This window comes from Ovis aries, chromosome 2 (assembly GCF_016772045.2).
Source record: "Ovis aries strain OAR_USU_Benz2616 breed Rambouillet chromosome 2, ARS-UI_Ramb_v3.0, whole genome shotgun sequence".
Lineage (NCBI taxonomy): Eukaryota > Metazoa > Chordata > Mammalia > Artiodactyla > Bovidae > Ovis > Ovis aries.
This window is the reverse complement of record NC_056055.1, coordinates 245,523,808-245,545,028: the sequence shown is the minus strand read 5'-3', so window position 1 is coordinate 245,545,028 and position 21,221 is coordinate 245,523,808. Positions and strand designations below refer to the sequence as shown.

Sequence of the window (21,221 nt, the reverse complement as noted above, 5' to 3'; positions counted from 1 at the left end):
ATATTGTCATCTTACTTATTGAACTTATATGCCGAGTACATCATGAGAAACTCTGGGCTGGAAGAAGCACAAGCTGGAATCAAGATTGCCGGGAGAAATATCAATAACCTCAGATATGCAGATGACACCACTCTTATGGCAGAAAGTGAAGAGGAACTAAAAAGCCTCTTGATGAAAGTGAAAGTGGAGAGTGAAAAAGTCGGCTTAAAGCTCAACATTCAGAAAATGAAGATCATGGCATCTGGTCCCATCACTTCATGGGAAGTAGATGGGGAAACAGTGGAAGCAGTATCAGACTTTATTTTTTTGGGCTCCAAAATCACTGCAGATGGTGATTGCAGCCTTGAAATTAAAAGACACTTACTCCTTAGAAGGAAAGTTATGACTAACCTAGATAGCATATTCAAAAGCAGAGACATTACTTTGCCAACAAAGGTCTGTCTAGTCAAGGCTATGGTTTTTCCAGTGGTCAAGTATGGATGTGAGAGTTGGACTGTGAAGAAAGCTGAGTGCTGAAGAGTTGATGCTTTTGAACTGTGGTGTTGGAGAAGACTTGAAAGTCCCTTGGATTGCAAGGAGATACAACCAGTCCCTTCTAAAGAAGATCAGTCTGGGTGTTCTTTGGACGGACTGATGCTAAAGCTGTAACTCCAATACTTTGGCCACCTCATGCGAAGAGTTGACTCACTGAAAAAGATTCCGATGCTGGGAGAGATTGGGGGCAGGAGGAGAAGGGGACGACAGAGGATGAGATGGCTGGATGGCATCACCAACTCAATGGACATGAGTTTGAGTGAACTCCGGGAGTTGGTGATGGACAGGGAGGCCTAGCGTGCTGCGATTCATGGGGTCGCAGAGTGGGACAGGACCAAGCCACTGGACTGAACTGAGGAGAAACCGCAGATTAAAAGTTGGCTGATCAGGGCCCAGTAAATTTGGAGGTCTTCTTTTTTATTTTCCAGAATCATCACTGGCTTGGGAAACTAGGCAGAAACAGCTTTAATTGTTCACAAAGCATTGTGCTAGTCACTCAGTTGTGTCTGACTATTTGCAACTTCATGGACCATCAGGCTCCTCTGTTCAAAGGATTTTACAGGCAAGAATATTGGAGTGGGTTGCCATTTCCTTCTCCAGAGGATTTTCCCAACCCAGGTATCAAACCCAGGGCTCCCACATTGCAGACAGATGCTTTCCTGTCTGAGCCACCAGGGAAGCCACAATTGCTCAGAAGTTGGCATTTAAGCAGTATCAGCATCCAGAAAGCTGACCCTGCTGCTCCCCTCACAATGCTGACTAAGGACAGAGATCTTTGGATACTGGGACAAAAAGAGATAGCAGACAGGGCATTTCAGTGGCTCCAATGAAATGGCTTCTCTGGACAATATGATCTATTTATAACTTAGGTTTCAGAAGTAATTGGGAAATTATGATTCAGTGTGCAAGAAGGCTCTTTGTGGATATTAACATGGGGCTATCTCTTAGTTCCACCTTAGAAAAAATTGCTAGACCTTTTCATTTAGGAAGGAACAGGGATCCATCTAGGGGTCTTGTCTAAGGATAGCCTGATTAGGTCTCACTAAGTGTCAAAAGCTAAGCCTGAAGCTGCTGCGTTATCACGAGCTGCAGAAGAAGCAGGGACAGAGAAAGCTGAGGCAGCCCCTGAGACACAGGTGTGTCCCCTTTCAGCCTGTATGGAATGTGGACACCGTGTCTGGACGTGGTAACGTTTCCTCAGGGAAATGGAAATGTTTGAGATAGCCTGGAAACCAAGCTAGGACCTCACAAGTTCAACCAAGGTCACTGAGGCTAGAACGCACTCTGTGAGGGCTTTTCAGGGATGAACCAACTTCTGAGTATAGTTTGAAGAAAGACAGAAAATGGTAACTGGTAATGTAGCATTTTCAAAATTTTCTGGTGAATATATCATAATATCTGGGCAAAAAGCAAATATATATAAATTACCATAATAGTTATTAAAACTATAGTTCCAAGTTGGCTAGGGGTAGAACTCAATTTGTGAGGCTGTAAATACTCTCATTTGCTCTTATTATTTATACTGGTTGGCTACTGGAGGGAGGGGGCCAAAGTTTCTTACTAAGTTAACTGAGTCAGATGGCCTTAATCTAGTCAAGTCACTGAATAAAGAGAAATCTAACTTATTGATGAAGTATAACTTTTTAATGATTCTAGGAACAAATATACATCTTCTGGGACTCTGAGGACAATGCCATTATTCCTCACAGAAATCAAATGAATAGTTATTCTTAGGTATATTCAACCCTGGGATTTAATAATTATACTATTCTAAGAGGTTGGCCATATCTGAGAGATATATGTGGTATTTCATCATGCGCATTTAATTTACAAGACCACAAAAAAGATCGGCAAAAAAAGAGATTTTAAAAAATGAGAGAAATAATTTAAACAATGCAATTCCCGACATCCCACTCACAGAGCACTCACCCTGAATGAGATGGAAGGGTTACCTCATCTGACATTGACCCTACAGGTCTCTTCTCTCACAGAATGGGTACCTGTCAGCTCTGGCTGTGGTTCTGTGTTTACATTTGCATGACATGGCTCCTAAAACAATTTTTTTTAAACAATATGCAATTTCACTTTAAATACTGATTTTAAAACATAAGCCTGGGCAAGATTCTGTGATTGTACCACAAAGAACCTGATCTATGCATTTATCTGTGGATGATCACAAAGATAACCAGATTCTGATGACAGGATTTAACACAAGTCACAGCCAAACTTCATCAACTCAGCCATCAAGAGAAATCACAATGAAACCAACCTGAAATAAACCTAATCATTAACAACTTGGGAGTTATATATGCTTCTATTGGGGTAGAGTGGACAGACAAACATTTCTTGGCCAAAATGAACCATGGTTTAGTGAAAGGATGAAGCTTTTTTGGTTTAATTTTCCAGAATTTTTCTCACAAAGGAAAGCTTTTTTCTCAGGGTTTACATGTAGGCTGATGAGGAGCTCCGAGTTTGTTGGTGGTTAAGAGGGTCTGTTATCTGACTTGCATCACAATATGTGTCTATCTACAATTAGATACAGAAAATCAGAAGATAAACACTAATCAGAAAATAACCACTAGCACAATCTATCAAATGCCATCATATCAACCAACATACATACTGTCAATATAATACACACCGACATATTATGGCAGATACAATTTTAACCTATGGAAACTGCTAAATACTTAAAAAGTTATGTACTCTTAAAATTAACTACTATGAAAGAGCCTAGTAACTGAATACTACTGTTGAGTAGGATACTGACCCTTTGAAAAAGTCCTGTTTGCTGAGCTTTTCTGACTGTACCAGCTGATACAGTAACTGGCCCATGTGATCCCGGGTGATCTGGCTCCTTTCCAGGGTGGACTCCACTCCTGTCCTTACGAACACATGTTGCAGGCCCTGGGCATTCAGCTCTTCCACACACTGCATGGCTTCCTGTTCAAACAGCAAATAAAAGCTTACTCCAAAATAAGGATTGAATTGCCAGAGTGTTAAAATAAGTTTAAAAACATTTACTTATGACAAAATTGGTAGAAAAGAGCAAGATAGTTTTCATATATACAAATAGCTAAACATTAACACAGCTCAGTAAAATGCAGGATAATATGGGCAATATTATTAGGCATATTTAAAAATAAAACTGCATCTTTATAAGGCTAACGTGCTTAGCTTAACATCTTAAAGATCACTCAAAAGACCAGAGCCAAAAATGTCTATTTTTACACAACATGGATCTATATTATGATCATTCAGAAACTTGAAATGGTATATTATGAAATAATATTTAAACAGAAATTCATGTCAAGATTCAAAGGCCTTAATGAGAAAACTGAGGTAATTCTGTCTCAATATGTAATATTTGCAAAATCTTCAAAGAAAAATGTCTTCCTTTTATAGTAAAGTTGACATGGTTAGCTGAAGTACTAAAAATCTTTTAGGAAGATCTTGGGATGTGGGGCTTTTAGACTGGCTTACCACGGGATGATCTGGCTAGGTCAGTATCGCTGTTCTGGACAATAAAAGCCTGGCAGCAGGGTCACCCAATCACCAATACAGCAGTGTGCCTCCCTGCCCTCAGCTACCTCAACTTGTCTGAGTCCAAAATCCTGTGATTCTACATCTGACGAGAGCAGTTCTTGTGATGGGGAAGATGCATGTGAGAAGGGCAGCCTCCTGACAGAAGCAGTGAGTGAGGCAGGTCTAGGTGTCTTCACCACTGTTTATCTCCTCTCTATTAAGTTATTTAACAACTCCTCCCATGTCACTTTTATCTAAAATATTTTCAAACTGTAGAGAAATTAAAGAGTAATAAAATGTACACTGACATACCTTTACTGCAATTTAATCAATTGCTGGTTTTCTTATATCTGTATCTAAGAAATTCAACATTCACACAGTAACATCAACTGAATAGCTGATATAGTACATACTGGAATTGCCACAACTGTCCCCAAATGTCCAATATAGCTTTTTCGTTGTTCTAGGATCCAACTGAAAACCCAACGTCACACGTCATGATGTCTCTATACTCTTGCTTTTGGCTGCGCTGCCCAGCTTGCAGGATCTTAGTTTTCCAGCTAGGGCTCAAACCCTGGGTCCTAGCAGTGAAAGGGCCAAGATCCAAACACTGAACCGTCAAGGAATTCTCTCTTTAGATTCCTTTAATACAAGTCAATCTTTTCTCTCTTCTTTGCGTTTTCATGACACTGGCACTTTTAAGACAACTGTCACGTAAAACTGTTTCTTACATACACTTTTACCCAATCAGTCTGTCTGTTTCCAGCCCCATCTGCATCTCACGCACATTCATCGAATGCTAAGTAAGTTACCACCCATCCTTCTAGCTTCCAGAATGGTGCTGCTTTCTACAGCTTATGCTTTTTATCCTTGTGGCGTTTTACCTCCTTTTAATCCTACCATCATCATTATAAAGCCTTTTCAGGAGAGAGTAAAAATGAAAGCAAATACTCAGTGCTCAGTATTATATCTGAAGTGATTGTCTTCCAATGAGAATTTAGTCACTGCGTCTGCATACTGGGCCAACTACCCATATCACAGAACTACTACTGCGGAGCTTCTAAGTTCACAGCAGTTCATAATCTTACCCTTCTCCCTAGTTTCTAATGTTTTGTTTTTTGTTTTTGACCCCTAACCTGAAATGACACCTCCTAGAATCCCTGTGACTGCCCAATCACTGTGACTGCCCAATCACTGGTTAGCACACCATCTAATCTTACTTCTTTGCACTGAAACACTTTCTTTTCGTAGAAGCTGCTTATTTAGTTATTACCTATTTTTAGGACAGCTTTGTCTGCATCACCCACTAGAACATGAGCTCTGTAAAAGGCCCATAAAAACAGATTATGTTGTTCACTACATATACTACAATATTTACAAGAAGTATTCCTTACAATGGGCTTCCCTGGTAGCTCAGCTGGTAAAGAACTCGTCTGCAATGCAGGAAACTCCGGTTTGATTCCTGGTTCGGGAAGATCCTCTGGAGAAGGGATAGGCTACCCACTCCAGTATTCTTGGGCTTCCCTGGTGGCTCAGACAGTAAAGAATCTGCCTGCAACATGGGAGACCTGGGTTCAACCCCTGGGTTGGGAAGATCCTCTGGAGGAGGGCACAGCAACTCACTTCAGTATTCTTGCCTGGAGAATCCCCATGGACAGAGGAGCCTGGCGGGCTAGGGTCCATGGGGTCACAATGAGTTGGACACAATTGAGCCAATAAAACACACGCATGCATTCCTTAATGTGGGTGACACATTTCAGGTGCTCAACATACAGACCTCACAAAGGCTAAAAACACAAGGTGTGGAGTCAGACAAATATGTTTGAACACTGATTCTGCCACTTACTTGCTATTGTGTGAGTTCAAGAATGTTACTTAATCTCTCAGCTTTGACTTCCTATCACAAGGTTACTGTGAGGACTGCATATAATATATATAAGCACTTGGCATGTTGCCAAACACAAAACAACAGCTCAATAAATACTCATTTGTAATACTGTTAACTACAGCACCTACTAAAATGTTACAGAAAATTCTTCCTTACAATGAGCTCTGCAATAAGCCTTTAGTATGACATGAAAGTGAAGGCGCTCAGTTGTGTCCGACTCTTTGTGACCCCATGGACTATAGCTTACCAGGCTTCTCCCTCCATGGGATTTTCCAGGCAAGAGTACTGGAGTGGGTTGCCATTTCCTTCTCCAGGGGATCTTCCCGACCCAGGGATCGAACCCTGGTCTCCAAAAGGTAGGAAGAAAAAGTATAGCTTCTGCTCTGAAGCTGGAAGCTTGGATTTGAATCCTGAGTCTGCCATTTATCCGACAGAAATAAGTATGACCTAGAGCAAGTTACGTTACACCTTTGCACCTCAGCTTTCTTGTCTATTTTTCAATTTTATTTTACTTTTAATTAGAGGATAATTACTTTACAAAATTGTGATGGCTTCTGCCATATATCAACATGAATCAGCCATAGGTATACATATGCCCCCTTCCCCTTGCACCTCTAGCTGTGTTAGGGGCTTCCCTGGTGGCTCAGACAGTTTAAAAAGCTGTGCTGCCAATTTATAAGGAATCTAACAAATCACAATATATGAAGTCTGTTCTTTGGATTATTTCAGCTAGTGTTCTTATTTTTGCTGCATTTTCAAGAGGTTCTGAAAAGTACTCTAACTTGCTCATGAGCAAAATCTTCCTATTTCTAAATTTTGGACAATTTCAGTAAGCTTTTACCGAAGCAAAAGTAGTTAATATATCTGACAAATAATTTTAACAGATAAGCCTTTGATGACCCCAGATCCCTAAACCAGGCCCCATTATATGATCTCTCCTAAGAAGCACAAGCTGGAATCAAGATTGCTGCAAGAAATATCAATAACCTCAGATATGCAGATGACACCACCGTTAAGGCAGAAAGTGAAGAGGAACTAAAAAGCCTCTTGATAAGAATGAAAGAGGAGAGTGAAAAAGTTGGCCTAAAGCTCAACATTCAGAAAACAAAGATTATGGCATCTGGTCCCATCACTTCATGGGAAACAGATGGGGAAACAGTGAAACAGTGTCAGACTTTATTTTTCTGGGCTCCAAAATCACTGCAGATAGTGACTGCAGCCATGAAATTAAAAGACGCATACTCCTTGGAAGCAAAGTTATGACCAACCTAGATAGCATGTTGAAAAGCAGAGACATTACTTTGCCAACAAAGGTCCGTCTAGTCAAGGCTATGGTTTTTCCAGTGGTCATGTATGGATGTGAGAGTTGGACTGTGAAGAAAGCTGAGTGCTGAAGAATTGATGCTTTTGAACTGTGATGTTGGAGAAGACTCTTGAGATTCCCTTGGACTGGAAGGAGATCCAACCAGCCCATTCTAAAGGAGATCAGCCCTGGGTGTTCTTTTGGAAGGACTGATGCTAAAGCTGAAACTCCAGTACTTTGGGCACCTCATGCAAAGAGTTGACTCATTGGAAAAAGACTCTGATGCTGGGAGGGATTGAGGGTAGAGGAAAAGGGGACGATGGAGGATGAGATGGCTGGATGGCACCAACGACTCGATGGACGTGAGTCCGAGTGAACTCCGGGAGATGGTGATGGACAGGGAGGCCTGGCGTGCTGCAATTCATGGGGTCGCAAAGAGTCAGACAGGACTGAGTGACTGAAGTGAACTGAAGATCCTACAGGTCTCCTAGCATTTATTTTAACTACAATTGAACACTTTGTGGACTTTATCTGTTCATGATCTATCTCTAACTTAAGACTACAAGGCTCATGAAGTCAGGCAGTATGTGTACCTTACTCACTGCTATCTTAAAATGAAGATCAAGGAGAAGATTAAGGTTAAAGAATGGCAAGCTGAAAGCTACATCTTGAAATGTTTCACTCAGGCTGTCTGACTCTGGCACATTACTCTTTGGTGCCTCAGTGTTTCTACTTCTGAAGTAAATAAAAATAATGTCAGCTGTACTTTAAAGTTACTGTGAGAATGTTGATAAAATGACAGGTAATATAAGGAGCCAGGAATTCCTCATAATGATAATGTGTTGTTTTTGTTCATTAACATCAAAGTAAATTTGGTTATTCTGCAGTGGGGATGGATTGATACCCGCTCTCCCTCTCTGCCAGTTGATCTTGTGAACTACAGTATCACTATAAAAGAGCATACTCGGTAGGAATGCATCAATTCCTGAATTGAACTGAATGTATCAATTCAGTTGTGCAAACTGAATTGTGCAGGGCTGGGATTACTCACTCTAGGTCTCATCAGTTCACAATAACTGATCTAGACCAGAACCAAGTTACACTGTCCCCTGTGAAGTTACACTGCCCCCTATCACAGGCCTTTCTGTGCTGTTGCTTTCTAAAAATTTTTGTTTACCTTAAAATCATTAATGTGGAGAAACTCATCAATGATAGATTTGGACTTCCTCTCCATCTCTTCCTCTGACAATGCAGGCTTGTCAGAGGCTGATGTTGCTGGAATTTCTGGTTTTGTCACTAGTGAGGATAAAAAAGTGAGAAAGGAAAAATGACAAAAATTACCATTAAAATGGTAGAATCATGGTTGATAATATTTGTGTGCTGACACATTGTTTTGTTTTTAGTAAAGGCATTAAAACAGATTCCAATTTGACAAAGCAAGCCACCTAAAAGTAGAATGCAGAAATATTATTTTAGAAGACACACATACTAAATAACTTCATAATCCAAACAGCTACAAGGGATTGAGATATTGATAAATTTTTACAATTAGCACTTTTTTGTTCCTTTTTTTAAAAAAAATCAAGGTATGGTTGATTTACAGAATATTATTTACAGTATTATATTAGCTTCAGGTACACAACACACTGATGGAACACTCTTCTAGAGTATACTGCATTTCCTTTCTGTATTTTGACTGCTCTCCACTGCTTCAAATATGGAGGGCACACGAGGCCCGCTCAGTCGCACAGGCGTGCACAGAGCTACAGCCACACTGGCTTTGGCAGTTGCTTGAATACGCCATGGTTCCACCGACGAATACTTTGTTCATGATGCTCCTCCTGTATGGAATGCTCTATCTCTGCCCCTCGCCTATCCCTCCCTGCAAACCTGTTTTAACTCCTCTTTCCTTCAGACCCGAGGGAAGCCTTCTCTAACATCCCCCTGTGTCTGTTAAGTAAGTACTCTCTTATAACTATGTTTCTTTCATAGCATTTTTCTCATTTTGTACTTCTATACTGTTGTGGTCCATGTGAGGGTTGGAAAAGAATTTCCAGACATGAAGCAGGAGAGGAGAATAAAGTTTATTAGAGCGGGAGACGCTGTTAGAACAGCAGGCCAGCTCAAGAAGAACTGACCTTGAACAGTGGTCCTTAGTCCACTTTTATACCCAGGGTACAAGGAGTGGGCTAGGGGTCTTGTGGGTCATTTGCTGATTGGATGAGGCACGTATCCTTGGTGGGGGAAGAGTAAGGCAGATAACTTCTCCCTATGGGGTAGGAGGGGAGACAGGCGATACTGCTCAGGAGGACCTGAAATCTGTTAGTAGTTACACCATGGGGGAGGGAAGGACACTAAGGGTCTGGTTTTTCCGTTCCTGCATTCCGAGACCTTCCTCGGTTTTATCTGCTCTTTCGATCCTTGGGTCACCACATGTATCATCTTTCATGGGGTTATTTGATAAACTTCTCGACCCAGGAGACAGAAGACCAAGAGCAGGGACTGGTGCCCAGAAGTCACGAGGTGCTCAGGTGCGTGCGGCAAATGAACAAATGACCCAGACAGTAAACGTGCAGAGGGCAGCTGTGCTACAGCGTCCAGTACACGCCAGGCGTTTCTCATACCCTATCTTGTTAGGCTCCCAAACCACCCAGCATGCAGAAGGAGGCCACACATCCTTAAAACTGAAAGATCTGAAGTCCTCATCAGTCGGGAAAACTTATTTCAATTTGCCTGTGAAATCCATTTAGAAACTACAGTTAAGAGACATAATTTAAATAGTGAAACAAAACTGAAAGCTAGGAAAATGTTATAAAGCAACCAGCATTACTTCAGGATTAAGATTTAAAACTTTTTCATCACTGTCATTATCATCATTAAGACATCTAATACCTTTTTGCAAACTTTGTATTTACCAAGTAATGTTCCAAGTATTTACATGTTATTATCACTTGTAACCTTCACAATAACTCTACAGAATTAGTACGCTTATCCCCATATAAGAGATGATGAAACTGGAAATCAGATAGGTTAAACACATGAGGAAGTTTTTAGAGCACTACCTGAGTTGGTCCTCTAAGCACAAACATGCTCAACATGTACAAAACCCACAGAGGTTCCAAGATGAAGGTAATGAAAGGCCATCGGATACTTTCTCTTTGGTTTGCCCTCTGGTGGCGCAACCGTTACGGGATTTTCATACATGTGAGGGGCTGTACAAAGGATACCTTGGAGAAGGGAGGCTACCACCCACTCCAGTATTCTGGCCTAGAGAATTCCATGGACTGTATAGTCCATGGGGCTGCAGAGTCAGACAGGACTGAGCGACTTTCACTTTCACTTTTCACAAAGGATACACACCCTAATGCACATGGGGGTACAATTTAGGGACCTTGGGAGAAATTCATATTGCTCAAGATACAGCAAAAGGACCTCATCTTCATTGCTTTTAATAGTGAAAGGGGAAAATTTACAAACTGCTGAACCACGGGATACCTGGGGAATGAGAACCGTAAGATTAGGAAGATATCCTCTAACTTTTAAAGCACTGGCTTGTGCGCTGTTAACATGTATTGATTCAGAAAATCTACTAGGGCACAAAGTCTCCTTGTCCTTTTCGCCGCCCAAATTTAAGGCCCCAGTCTTCACCTGTCTCTGTTTACACAGAGCCCCTCACCTGGCTCCCGGGTCCTGCTCCGCTCTGCCTCAGCGCTGCTCCGCTCCACGTCCATGCCTCCTGTGAGCTGCTTCACGGTCTCCAGCATCTCCCTCCGCTGCTCCTCCTGAGACTGATTGTCTAACAGGTCTTTACTGCTGCCGCCCCTCATGAAAGTGTTCGGCCGAGCTGCTGCAGACGGGAGGGGCTTGTCATTCTTCTCCCTGCCCGTGCTTCCACGACTTAAAAGACAAAACAACACTTCTCAAAATAAAGACCACCTCCATTCCCTCTATGTTCAAATTATAAAACAACACCAAGACGTTCTAAAAGTATGCAGGAGAACTTTTCACAGATAACTTTAGATGTATGAGGCACCAATTACACGCCAAAGTGTAATTATTTACATAAACAAGTAAAATCAGTGCTTTAATGAGATTAAGATGTGCTTTAGCTTTTCCTTAAATGTTAAAGGGATACCACTTGAAAATTTTAAATGCCAATGGCAATTCCTTGTTTAAATTTTAAAAAATCTTTTAAGAAGAAAGACAGTGATGAGTGTTTGAGCTAAGTGAGCGAAAGGGAAACAAAGTACCAAAATAATATGGTTTTATTGTCTTACAAACTTGACAATGATATTTATTCAGAAATTTCAAATACATGGAAAATATTTGAGGACCAAGTCATGGAAAATTTTCGAACAGCCCAAATCACACACTACTTTCATTTTAGGAGAGAATCTTCCTGTCTTCCCACTCTTCTCTCAGACAGTTCTAACCAGCGGAGCAAATAGGTCCTCAGCCCAAGAGAGATCAGCAACGGTAAATTTAAAATGAGAAAAGGAAGACCTAGAGGCTAGGCAATGGTCTAATCACTATGCAGGAACAGACACAGTCCTCAAAAAGCACAGCCTTCGGGGGACATTGATAGCAGGGCAAAGAGCCACAAACACCTCAGTAGCACAGCTGATGCTCAGTGACAATCTAGGTTATTGTTTAAAAGTTCACCAGTGCTGCATTTTGTTTCAGAAGCCAAAGGAATAGTAATACAGCTTAGAAAACCCACCTAGTCACATTAATTTATAATAATAAAAAGCAGAAGTTTGCGAGGTTAAAGAAACTGTCCCAAAGGCGCTTACATCCAAACATTTTATTCTGTCACTATACTACAGGCTCTCATCCACTCTCTGTCAACTAGCCAATGGAACACCTGACTGTACGAACCCTACAAACATGAAAGGAGAAAGACAGCAGAATACAGAGCAGTGAAAAATAAAAGCCAAGCTCAAATGCAACTGCAAGAGCAGTGTGACAGAGAAAAACACGGGTGGGCGGTCGGGCCCTTCCACGCAGCTTGAGGGCCGCAGCTGAGGGCGCTGGTTGCTCTGGAGCACCTGCACCTCGCCTCGGGGAGCCCTGACACAAGCTCCCGGGGCTCCTCAGCTGCGCCTGGCTTTCTGAGCGGAGCAAGCTACTGCATATCCCTTCCACCTCATCTGAACACTCTAACTTCCTTATCTTGGAGGAAATCAACTTTACTGATGAAACGAATCTACGCATAGGGATTATCATCAGAGAGAGAGAGAGTCTTGTGTCAGACAGACAACCAGCCAGCCAGCCTGACAAGCAGGCCAATCTTTATTAATGTGCAGACTGCTTACCTAGTTAAGGTCCGCCGGGAATCGAACTCCAGAGGTGTGGATGATGTAGACCCTGAAGGTGCTGGAGGTTGCAAAGCAGAGAATCTGTTTAAACTGGAAGCACTTGATCTTAAGGCATCTATAGATATTAAGGAGTGAGAGAAAGATACAAATCACATGACTAAAATGCAGCTTCTAATTGATCTGCCTTCGTGGGGAAGGGCCTGAGGCTCGGCATTTCTAACAAGCCTAACCAGCTGATGCCAATCTCCTAGTCCGCAGACCATACGCTTAGAAGCACAGTGTTAGAAGGATTTTGTAGGTAAAAAAGAATTTAGAAATATTTATTCATTACAACTATTTGCTCCTTTAAAAATATAACTAAATTATCCTAAGTAGGGCATGGGAATGGTAAATAGGGGAAGAAAGAAGGCAAGGGAAACCAAAAGAAAATACTTTACTTAAAAAATGCTGTGATGTCACTTACGTAAATGTATGGATGTGAGTCTAAGTGAATAATTTAATTTAAAAGAAAAAAGGTCAAAATCATGTAATAGAAGGGAAATATGGGAAGGAGGTTAACAATGAAGTTTAAATTGTTATGATCTAAGTAAGTCAGTCCTAAAGTCAAATCTCTCAAAATCTACTTCTGACACAGATTTGGAAAAAATATTTTAATCTAATTCTTTTTTCTTTCACAACACCCTAAAGTTAAATGCTTCTGGGTAATAATATTATTTTTCTCAGCAATATGAGTTTCCATTTTAATCTGGAGTCCCAGTAACTTTTCTAATTATATTGAATTTGTAAAAAGCAAAAAAACCCCAAAGGAATCAAACAGATTAAAGTTTTAAGTAGTCTTTGAATTAAAAAAAAAAAACAACTTGTTTTAAACATTCAAAATACCTAAGGATCCATACTGAGGAGGAAAGCCTCAATTATGTTAAGAGTGGGACACCATTAAATCTAGGCTTGATTAGTTTATAGATCTTGCGCTAAAACGTACGCTTGTGAAACGACTGCAGAACGCCAGCTTCCGGAGAAAAGAACTCTCCACACTTACCGGTCTCGCTCGCCTTTGCTCCACCACTGCTGCCTTTTCCCCAGCTGCCCAACTGCGCTTTAGGTACCAGCTGAATTTTCTCATCAATTGTGGGCTGCAACGTAAGGGATCACAAGTCAACAGTAGGAACTATTCTAGAAGAATAGTTTACCTTCTCTTTTTTCCCCCCAGTGCAATAAAATCAATTTCAGCAACAAAATTTTGCTTGGAATGCCCATATACAAAACATAAGTTGGAACTGTTCCCATTCAACTGGGATTCCTCTGGCCCTGGAAGAACTCTTTGGAATCCCGTGTCCACAAAATACAGCTGGAAACCACTGGCCTGGAGAATGCATTCAGATCCTCAAAGATGGTATGCCAATCTGCTAAGCAGTTTCTAATGATGTCCCTCTTACAATGCCCAGGGATTTTAAAGTGGAAAAAAAAAAAAGGAATATACAAATATTACAAAATTAACTCATTAATCTTTTCAAGTGACTGTTAGGAAACAGGTCAAAAGACCCAAAGATTTCACATTTTAGCAAAGCCTAAAATAGGTTGGGGCAGGGAAGGAGAGGTGAGATAGGTGCATGGTTCAGTAACGGCGAACAAGAGAAAAGAGAGGAACATGTTAGATGGACAGTTAGAGTGCCTGATAGCTCTCAGACTTAACTCTCCCAGCACAACTTCAGTACAAATGCACAGAGTGCCTCATAAAATCCACACCACCACACAAACGCTGTAAGGCAGATCCTCATAAGAAAGGTGCTACTACGTTCTGACAGTGCTGCTTGCTGTATGTAGTTAACAGTGAATCTCCTTAATGGTTTTGAGCTTCTAGTATTTATATAGAGTACCAACAGTATAACTAACTGAATACACACATTTATTTTAATTTATATATTTTTAAAAATATTAAGGAAATAATGTTGTAGGCTTAATACCAACAATTCCTTTTTATAGCGCCCATGCACAGAAACAATATTTTAAAACACAGACAAATGATTTTAGTTAAAACTGTCTCTTGCTGGAAATGGAAGTGGATGGGAATCAAGTTGTATTCAGCAATGGAATTCCTTCTTTGGGACATAAACAACTGGAAGAATGTACCAGAGTCTTAGAAAACAGGATCCTAGCTGATACATCAAGAGAGACCCAGAAAGGGAATGCTTCATACTGAAGCAATGCTTTGACAAAACTGTAAGGACGCAAACAACACAGCTCATCTTCTATTTGATATCTTCACTGTGAGCTTTAGACTGTCTTTAGTATCCTGCTGGCAGGCTGCTAATTTCACATCTACGGAAAGTGTGTGACGAGTGAAGATCAAACCACACTTGCAAGTAGTCTGCAAAACCCAGTGGGCTGTGGAAGTTTCCACTTTTACAAAAAATGTAATTCCACTTTCTCTATGTTCTCCAGGGTTCTCTTCACTCTACATATAGTGATCAACTTCTACTGCTGAAAACATATGCCAGGAGAAAATTCTTTCCTCTTACTGCCCATGGACTCTCAAGAGAAGGAAGTGAAGTGAAGTGACGGTCCAGTAAATCTTTATTACAGAATAATTTCTGGTAGGTCTTCTGTGATTTCTTTTATGCCTTAGATACAGCAAACCATTCATTCCTTTCATGGTCAAAAAGGCACTTTCTCCTTCCTTAGAGCTAAGGATACAATGCATAAAAGCTTACAATTTATTATGGCTTCTCAAGAACTTTTGTTCCCATCTCTCTTATACTAAGTATCTCGTACCTTTAAGAATTAACCTAGTCAATTTAATAAGCCTTAGTAAATAATCTAGTCCTTCTTAGTTAACACTCATACAAATAAAAAGGACTAATTCCAGGACAACTAGGTAAGAATACGCTTACTAAGGCTGCCCTGCAGAAATGCATCTGCAATAAAAAACAACTACCCGGTAAAACGTGTAATATGGCCATTTCATGTGAGAAGTGATTTTGAGAGTTATGTTTTTGAGACTATTTGAAGTTGTTCTTAAACGTCACACTCACCTTAGTGATTTTCAGAAATTTTGAGGGGTCCAATACCCGACTATTCTTGGCCCCTTGAACAGTGTTCCACCCACCTTCATCCACTCTCTGGACACCTGCAGGAAAAACAGAGTGAGCCAGACTCTCATCTGTCTCAAATCAGTTTGACAATGAAAGGGTGAGCAATCTTTTCAACTCAGCAGCTCCAATCAAAACCCAGGAAAAAGACAAAAGAAACTGTGAAAGAACTGCTGACAGTCTCCTTACCACCCACAACATGAAAATTTCAAGTAGAAGCACTCTACTGGTATTCATCTCTCATAAAACATTACTGACCTGGCAGAAACCAACTCATAGAAATGAACAAGGATTTAGTGCTAGACTAATCCTCCCTAAGGGAGGGCCAAATCTAATGTGTATAGAGTTAATGATGAGAATACTTTGGGAGAAATAAGATGGAAATAATTTATTCCAAAGTTTATTTCACTTAATGATGTTATAAGACACACTATGGTTTGATCATTCCCTTAAAACCTGCTTCTCCAAACTTTCAGGCCCTGAGAGGCAGAAAACCGTGACTCCTCTTTCTCACACGTTGCACTTGTCAGCAAATCTTGTCAGTTCAATCTTTTCAATATATTCAGCATCTAGCCCTCTTCTAACCACTACTAACACTACAAATTTGGTTAAGCCAACAATAAGCCTCAACTGGTATAAAAACATCACTACTGGCTTCCCGCTTTCATCCTCACCATTTATCATCATGGCAGCTAGTGTGGCTCTAGTAAATTATGAGTCAGGTCTTGTCACTTCTTTGCTCAAAATGCTTCTGTTATCTATTTCACTGTGAGAATAAGACAGACTCCTTATAAATGGTTTATCTACTCTAAGTAATCTGGCCCCTGCCTCTCAGACCCCATCTCCTACCACTCTCCCCCCATAACCTTTGCTCTAGCCACACTGACCTTTTTGCTGATGCTTGAAAAGGCTGCTTCAGGGCATTTGTACTTACTGTCTCCTTTTCCTAAAACCCACTTCCCCAGATAGCCACATGAATTAACTCCTTCCCTTACTTCATTCAGTCTTTGCTCAAACAACACCAACTTAAGTAGGCTTCCCAATCTTCCTAATATAGAACTGCAACCTCTCTACTCATCAAACCTTGCATTCCTACTCCTTCTCTGTTTTAGTTTTCCTATAGAACATATCTGCCAAACTTATATATTTAAGTATTTGTTCCCCTCTGTTCCTCCTAAGATGTGAGCTGCAGGAAGTAATGGACTTTGTCTCTCTTGCTATGTGACAAGCACTCAATAAATATTTACTGAATGAAAGACCACCAAACTGTCTGTCTAAAAGCTTTTTCAATCCTCACATGCTTCTTGATTTTCTCTTTGCTAAGTGATACTAATGGTCATGAACACGCTTGATTATTCCTTGCTCCTGGGGAATGGAAAAGCACACTCTCTTCCCTGGTGGAGTCATCTCTCAGAACTTCACTGAGTATACAGTGTCTCTGATAAATACCAGGTCATAGCTGTTGAATATTTAGTCAGTGTCAGTTGCTATGCTGAACACTTTGCCTATCTCATTTCAGCCTCACACAAATCCTAGGTACTATTATTCGATCAATTTTATAGATTAAGTGACTTGCGCAAGGTCACGGAGCTAGGATGCAGGAGAGCTGAAACTCACACCAAGACAGTCTGGCTTGAGTCTACGCCCTCAACCTTTATACTAATATGACCTGTTCACCATCTGAGCACGTCATAGCACAGTGGACAAAACGAGCGTTCCCATTTGGATGTCATCTCAGAAGAAACAATCTTATAAGAAAAACGGTCATTTCCTTTCCTTTCTGGAAAAAGTTTCCTTTCAATGTTCCTAAACTGAGTCAACAGAATTTTCTATTTTCTCAGGTGTAAAATGCTTACTATTTCACGTTTTTTTCTTTTCTTCCTTTTTATTTTTATCACTACCAAGTTTTAACCTCCTTCCACATAGGATTTCAACTGACAACAGTGTTTCTGAGTTTGGTATACCCTTTGATTCACCGTGTGACAAGCAATGTGGTCACTGCTGTTCAGTTGCTAAGTTGTGTCTGACTCGGTGTGAACCCATGGACTTACACTGCGCTAGGCCTCCCTGTCCTTCACTATCTCCCAGAGTTTGCTCAAACCCATGCGCATTGAGTTGGTGATGCCATCCAGCCATCCCATCCTCTGCCGCCCCCTTCCCCTCCTGCCCTCAGTCACTCCCAGCATCGACGTCTTCTCCAGGGAGCAGCAGACCCCTTTTATTGACATGTACCCAGCCCATCATCAAGCCTTTGCTCAAAAGCACGCGGCGGCTCCTCAGTGTCAGCTCGAGCCCAACTTCCTGATTTGGGTCCACTCTTCTCGGATTTTTTCAATCCTTCTCAACACTTAAATTTTACTCTAATCAGGCTTATTTATTCTTCTTTACAGTATATATTTACTTTAGTTTCATGACTATAATTTTTCCATCCCTTCCAAATATTGGCCATCTACCAGTGCACAGTTCAAGTGTCCCTTTCCTCTAGGTTGCTATCCTGCCTGTTCTGAATTTTAACAGCCTGAGTGGAGAATACATTTCATAACTGATAGTATCTTCCGTTTGCTTGAAAACATTCCCTTTATTAGTTCTGGCTTCCAGAGGGAAGGAGCTGTATCTTCTACTTCTTTTCATATCCCTCACCTATACTGAGTATACAGAAGATGCTCAATAAAGCCTTGTTGATTGCTGACTTTGGAGTAATCAAAGGAATAATACGTACTTCCCACATTCTCTGTTTTTACACAACCAGTCTCCAGGTGATGCTGTCCCACTTGCCACTCACCGTTCTGTTCTCTGGGTCAGTCTTTCTGCTCTCATCTCACACCTGAGTGTAGAATTCTCAACATATCCATCCCTCAAGCCCCTGAGCTCCCTAGCGCCCGGCAGACCCACCCCTCACCTGGTCGTCTCTTCTCTTTGGTCATGAGTTGCTGGACCTTCCTCTGCTCTTCCTGTTCTTCTATTTTAGCTTCTTTGTGAATCTGCTCAATAGTTTTAGGCCCCTGATCTGCTCGTCGTGATACCCAATTACACTATAAAAGGAGAAAACCAGGATGTCAGCCAGATAACTAAAAATAGAAAGGAAACTTCAGAAAAATCGGTTTCTTCCTTTCACTGCTAGAAAGGCATAGCATACATGTAAACCTGGCGCTACAGCAGGCTCAGCCACCTCACAGATGGCTCTGTGTGCAGTTCAGATGCAGTGCTGAACACTGAAATCTGCCTCAGCCACTGAGTCACTCTATGCAGAAGCCAACGGATAGAAATACAGAGTGAAAGAATGGCCCAACTATCTACCTACCTACCTATCTAGCCAGCTATCTGTACATTTTATCATTTCGCACTTTCCAAAGGAGAGAGAGGAGGAATCAATAAAGATCAGGACTTCTGGCCTTGACGCTGTTGGATATATTGCTACTCAGTTCACACCACACTCCGCTGGGGTTCTAAATCGAGGATGACTAGCATTTTCCTTCCTCGCATATGGAGGTTGTGGTATCTATACAAAATGTTCTAAGCTCTAGCTCTAGTTATCCTCTCCACTAAGGGTAAGACAAGCTGTCTCCTTCAAGTTACACTTCTCCCATTCCTTCCCTTCTGAGCTATAGTCTCAATATCTGATACAAATATGAGTGACTGAAGGAAGAGGCGGAGCAATTTTTAACATTTACTTATATTAGTTTGAGGCAAGAATGGCAAATAGATTTAAATCGCATTCAAAATTCTGATCAACTGGAAGTGACTTTGTTAATAAGGATCCTGAGGTCACGTCTCAGCTTAGTAAGATAAAGAGCCATCGTCAATGCTGCCTGGTCTGAGGGCAGGGCAGGGTACAGAGGGGGACCTATATTCACTTCCTCTACCTTAGGGTCAGTGGCAGTGTATTTCCTCTTGGAGTTGAAAAAGGTGGTAGTGGTAAAAACTATACTTAGCATGACAAAGGAGGGAAAAAAAGCAGCAGAACAAGAGGGTATACAGGAAAAACAATAGAGAGGAAAACATCTACATCTCCTGGGAGCTGGGCACATACATAACCACTGAATCTTTATAACACACCTGCAAGGCAGACAATGTCACCACTTCAGAGATTAAAATGTAAGGCTCGGGGAAGAGAAATACATTTATTTTGAAGATGAGAATTCTTGATTATTTAGCATGCTAAGATTAAATTAAATGACCACAGTTTGCATTCAGAATGGCTGGTTTCAAAACTGCAAAGTGGTCTGATCACCAGAATAAAGAGAAGAAATAAGTTACAGACAGGCAGGTGTATATGCTCTTTGTCCTTCCACATAGCTCTCGTCACAGTTTGTCGATCCATGTTCTGAGTCATGCGGCAAAAGCATTACGCCATTACACATATAAATCCTACGACATCCTCCCCAAGCCAATCCTGAAAAGAGACTGAAGAGGTAGGTTGATTTTTCTACTTACCAGCCTTAGATCTATTACATCCTGAAGCATGAATCGAATCCTAGATGAGGTTTTTCTTTCTTTCACAATTTTCTCCATCTGATTAAAATACTGGTCCATACGTGGCTGCAAGATACAAAATCACTGGTATTCCTGGCTGAGGAATTCAAATGTTGTTTTATCACACAGAATTTTAAGACAGCATAGGAATACAACTTTTGGCCAAAAGGAATTGTGGTAGAATTTTTAATTGAACATGACACCCAAAATAAAGGCTACACATTCCAGGCGGCAGGCCATGGCCATATGACTAAATATAGGCCAACAGAATATAAATGGAAATGTCCTACTGCATCCCCTTGGAACCTTAAGAGAGAGGTGGCTGTGTCCTTTGCCCTTTTCTAACCTTCTTGGCTATGATGTCAAGAAGTACTCCAGGGCTACACCTTAGGGATGACAAAATGTTACACTGGAGGAACTGAAATTTTTTGTCATCTCTTAGCCAGCCACAGAAATGTATTGCTATTCATATACATGTGAAGGCCCTGTAAAATAAAGGACATGGGACAAATAATCTCAATTCATGACCTGGCTTTTAAATTCTTTTGGACCCTCTTCACTTCTGACTTTAATGAAAACGTGGTAAGGAGCACCATGGCCCAACACTGACAGTGAGAAGGACGAAAGAAAAGCAAGCAGCCTTGGCTGCTAGGATAAGATGGAGACCTGTGTTGACAGTCAACTTCCGCAGCTGACAAAGAGTCCCTGCAGGAGGTTTCTGAGATTTGGGGGTCGTACCTTTGCTTTCTCAAAGTCCAGGTCTTTGCCAATTGTGGTGAGCAGGCGACATAGACACTCGAGGGATTCTTCATCGTGGTTCTTCAGCAGCTTCACCACACAGTCATGCATGATGGCTTCAGTCAGCATTTTGAGCTTAAAGAGTTCGCCAATGAACTTGATGTTGCCAATGGATCTCCGCCGGGCTTTATCTTTAGCTTCTTCCAGTTCATCATGAAGCCTTGTCCTCTCCTCTGGCTATTGCATAAGGAAGAATAACAGAATCTTGATGATGAAGATCGTACTACTCAAAAGATGCTAAAAACATACGTGTGACTGGTGTTGCCTGTGTGCTCGTTCAGTGCAGACCTGGC

At 41.2% G+C, this 21,221-nt stretch overlaps 1 protein-coding gene across 50 annotated transcripts in view; it reads right to left on the bottom strand.

Annotated features, from left to right (window-relative positions):
* Positions 1 to 21,221, bottom strand: part of EIF4G3 (eukaryotic translation initiation factor 4 gamma 3) — a 356,271-nt gene that overhangs the window by 26,050 nt on the left and 309,000 nt on the right. For 35 of the 50 annotated variants that reach the window (XM_060410690.1, XM_042244658.2, XM_060410702.1 and 32 more), the window contains 9 exons: positions 20,869 to 21,105; positions 20,092 to 20,196; positions 18,557 to 18,689; positions 15,601 to 15,695; positions 13,608 to 13,701; positions 12,566 to 12,683; positions 10,927 to 11,147; positions 8,428 to 8,546; positions 3,305 to 3,477 (listed from right to left, as the gene is read on the bottom strand). In XM_060410690.1, the coding sequence (XP_060266673.1) occupies positions 3,305 to 3,477; positions 8,428 to 8,546; positions 10,927 to 11,147; positions 12,566 to 12,683; positions 13,608 to 13,701; positions 15,601 to 15,695; positions 18,557 to 18,689; positions 20,092 to 20,196; positions 20,869 to 21,105 (1,295 nt within the window). The remainder of the gene's footprint in view (positions 1 to 3,304; positions 3,478 to 8,427; positions 8,547 to 10,926; positions 11,148 to 12,565; positions 12,684 to 13,607; positions 13,702 to 15,600; positions 15,696 to 18,556; positions 18,690 to 20,091; positions 20,197 to 20,868; positions 21,106 to 21,221) is intronic. The other 15 variants (XM_060410710.1, XM_060410719.1, XM_060410720.1 and 12 more) reach the window with 1 other exon arrangement.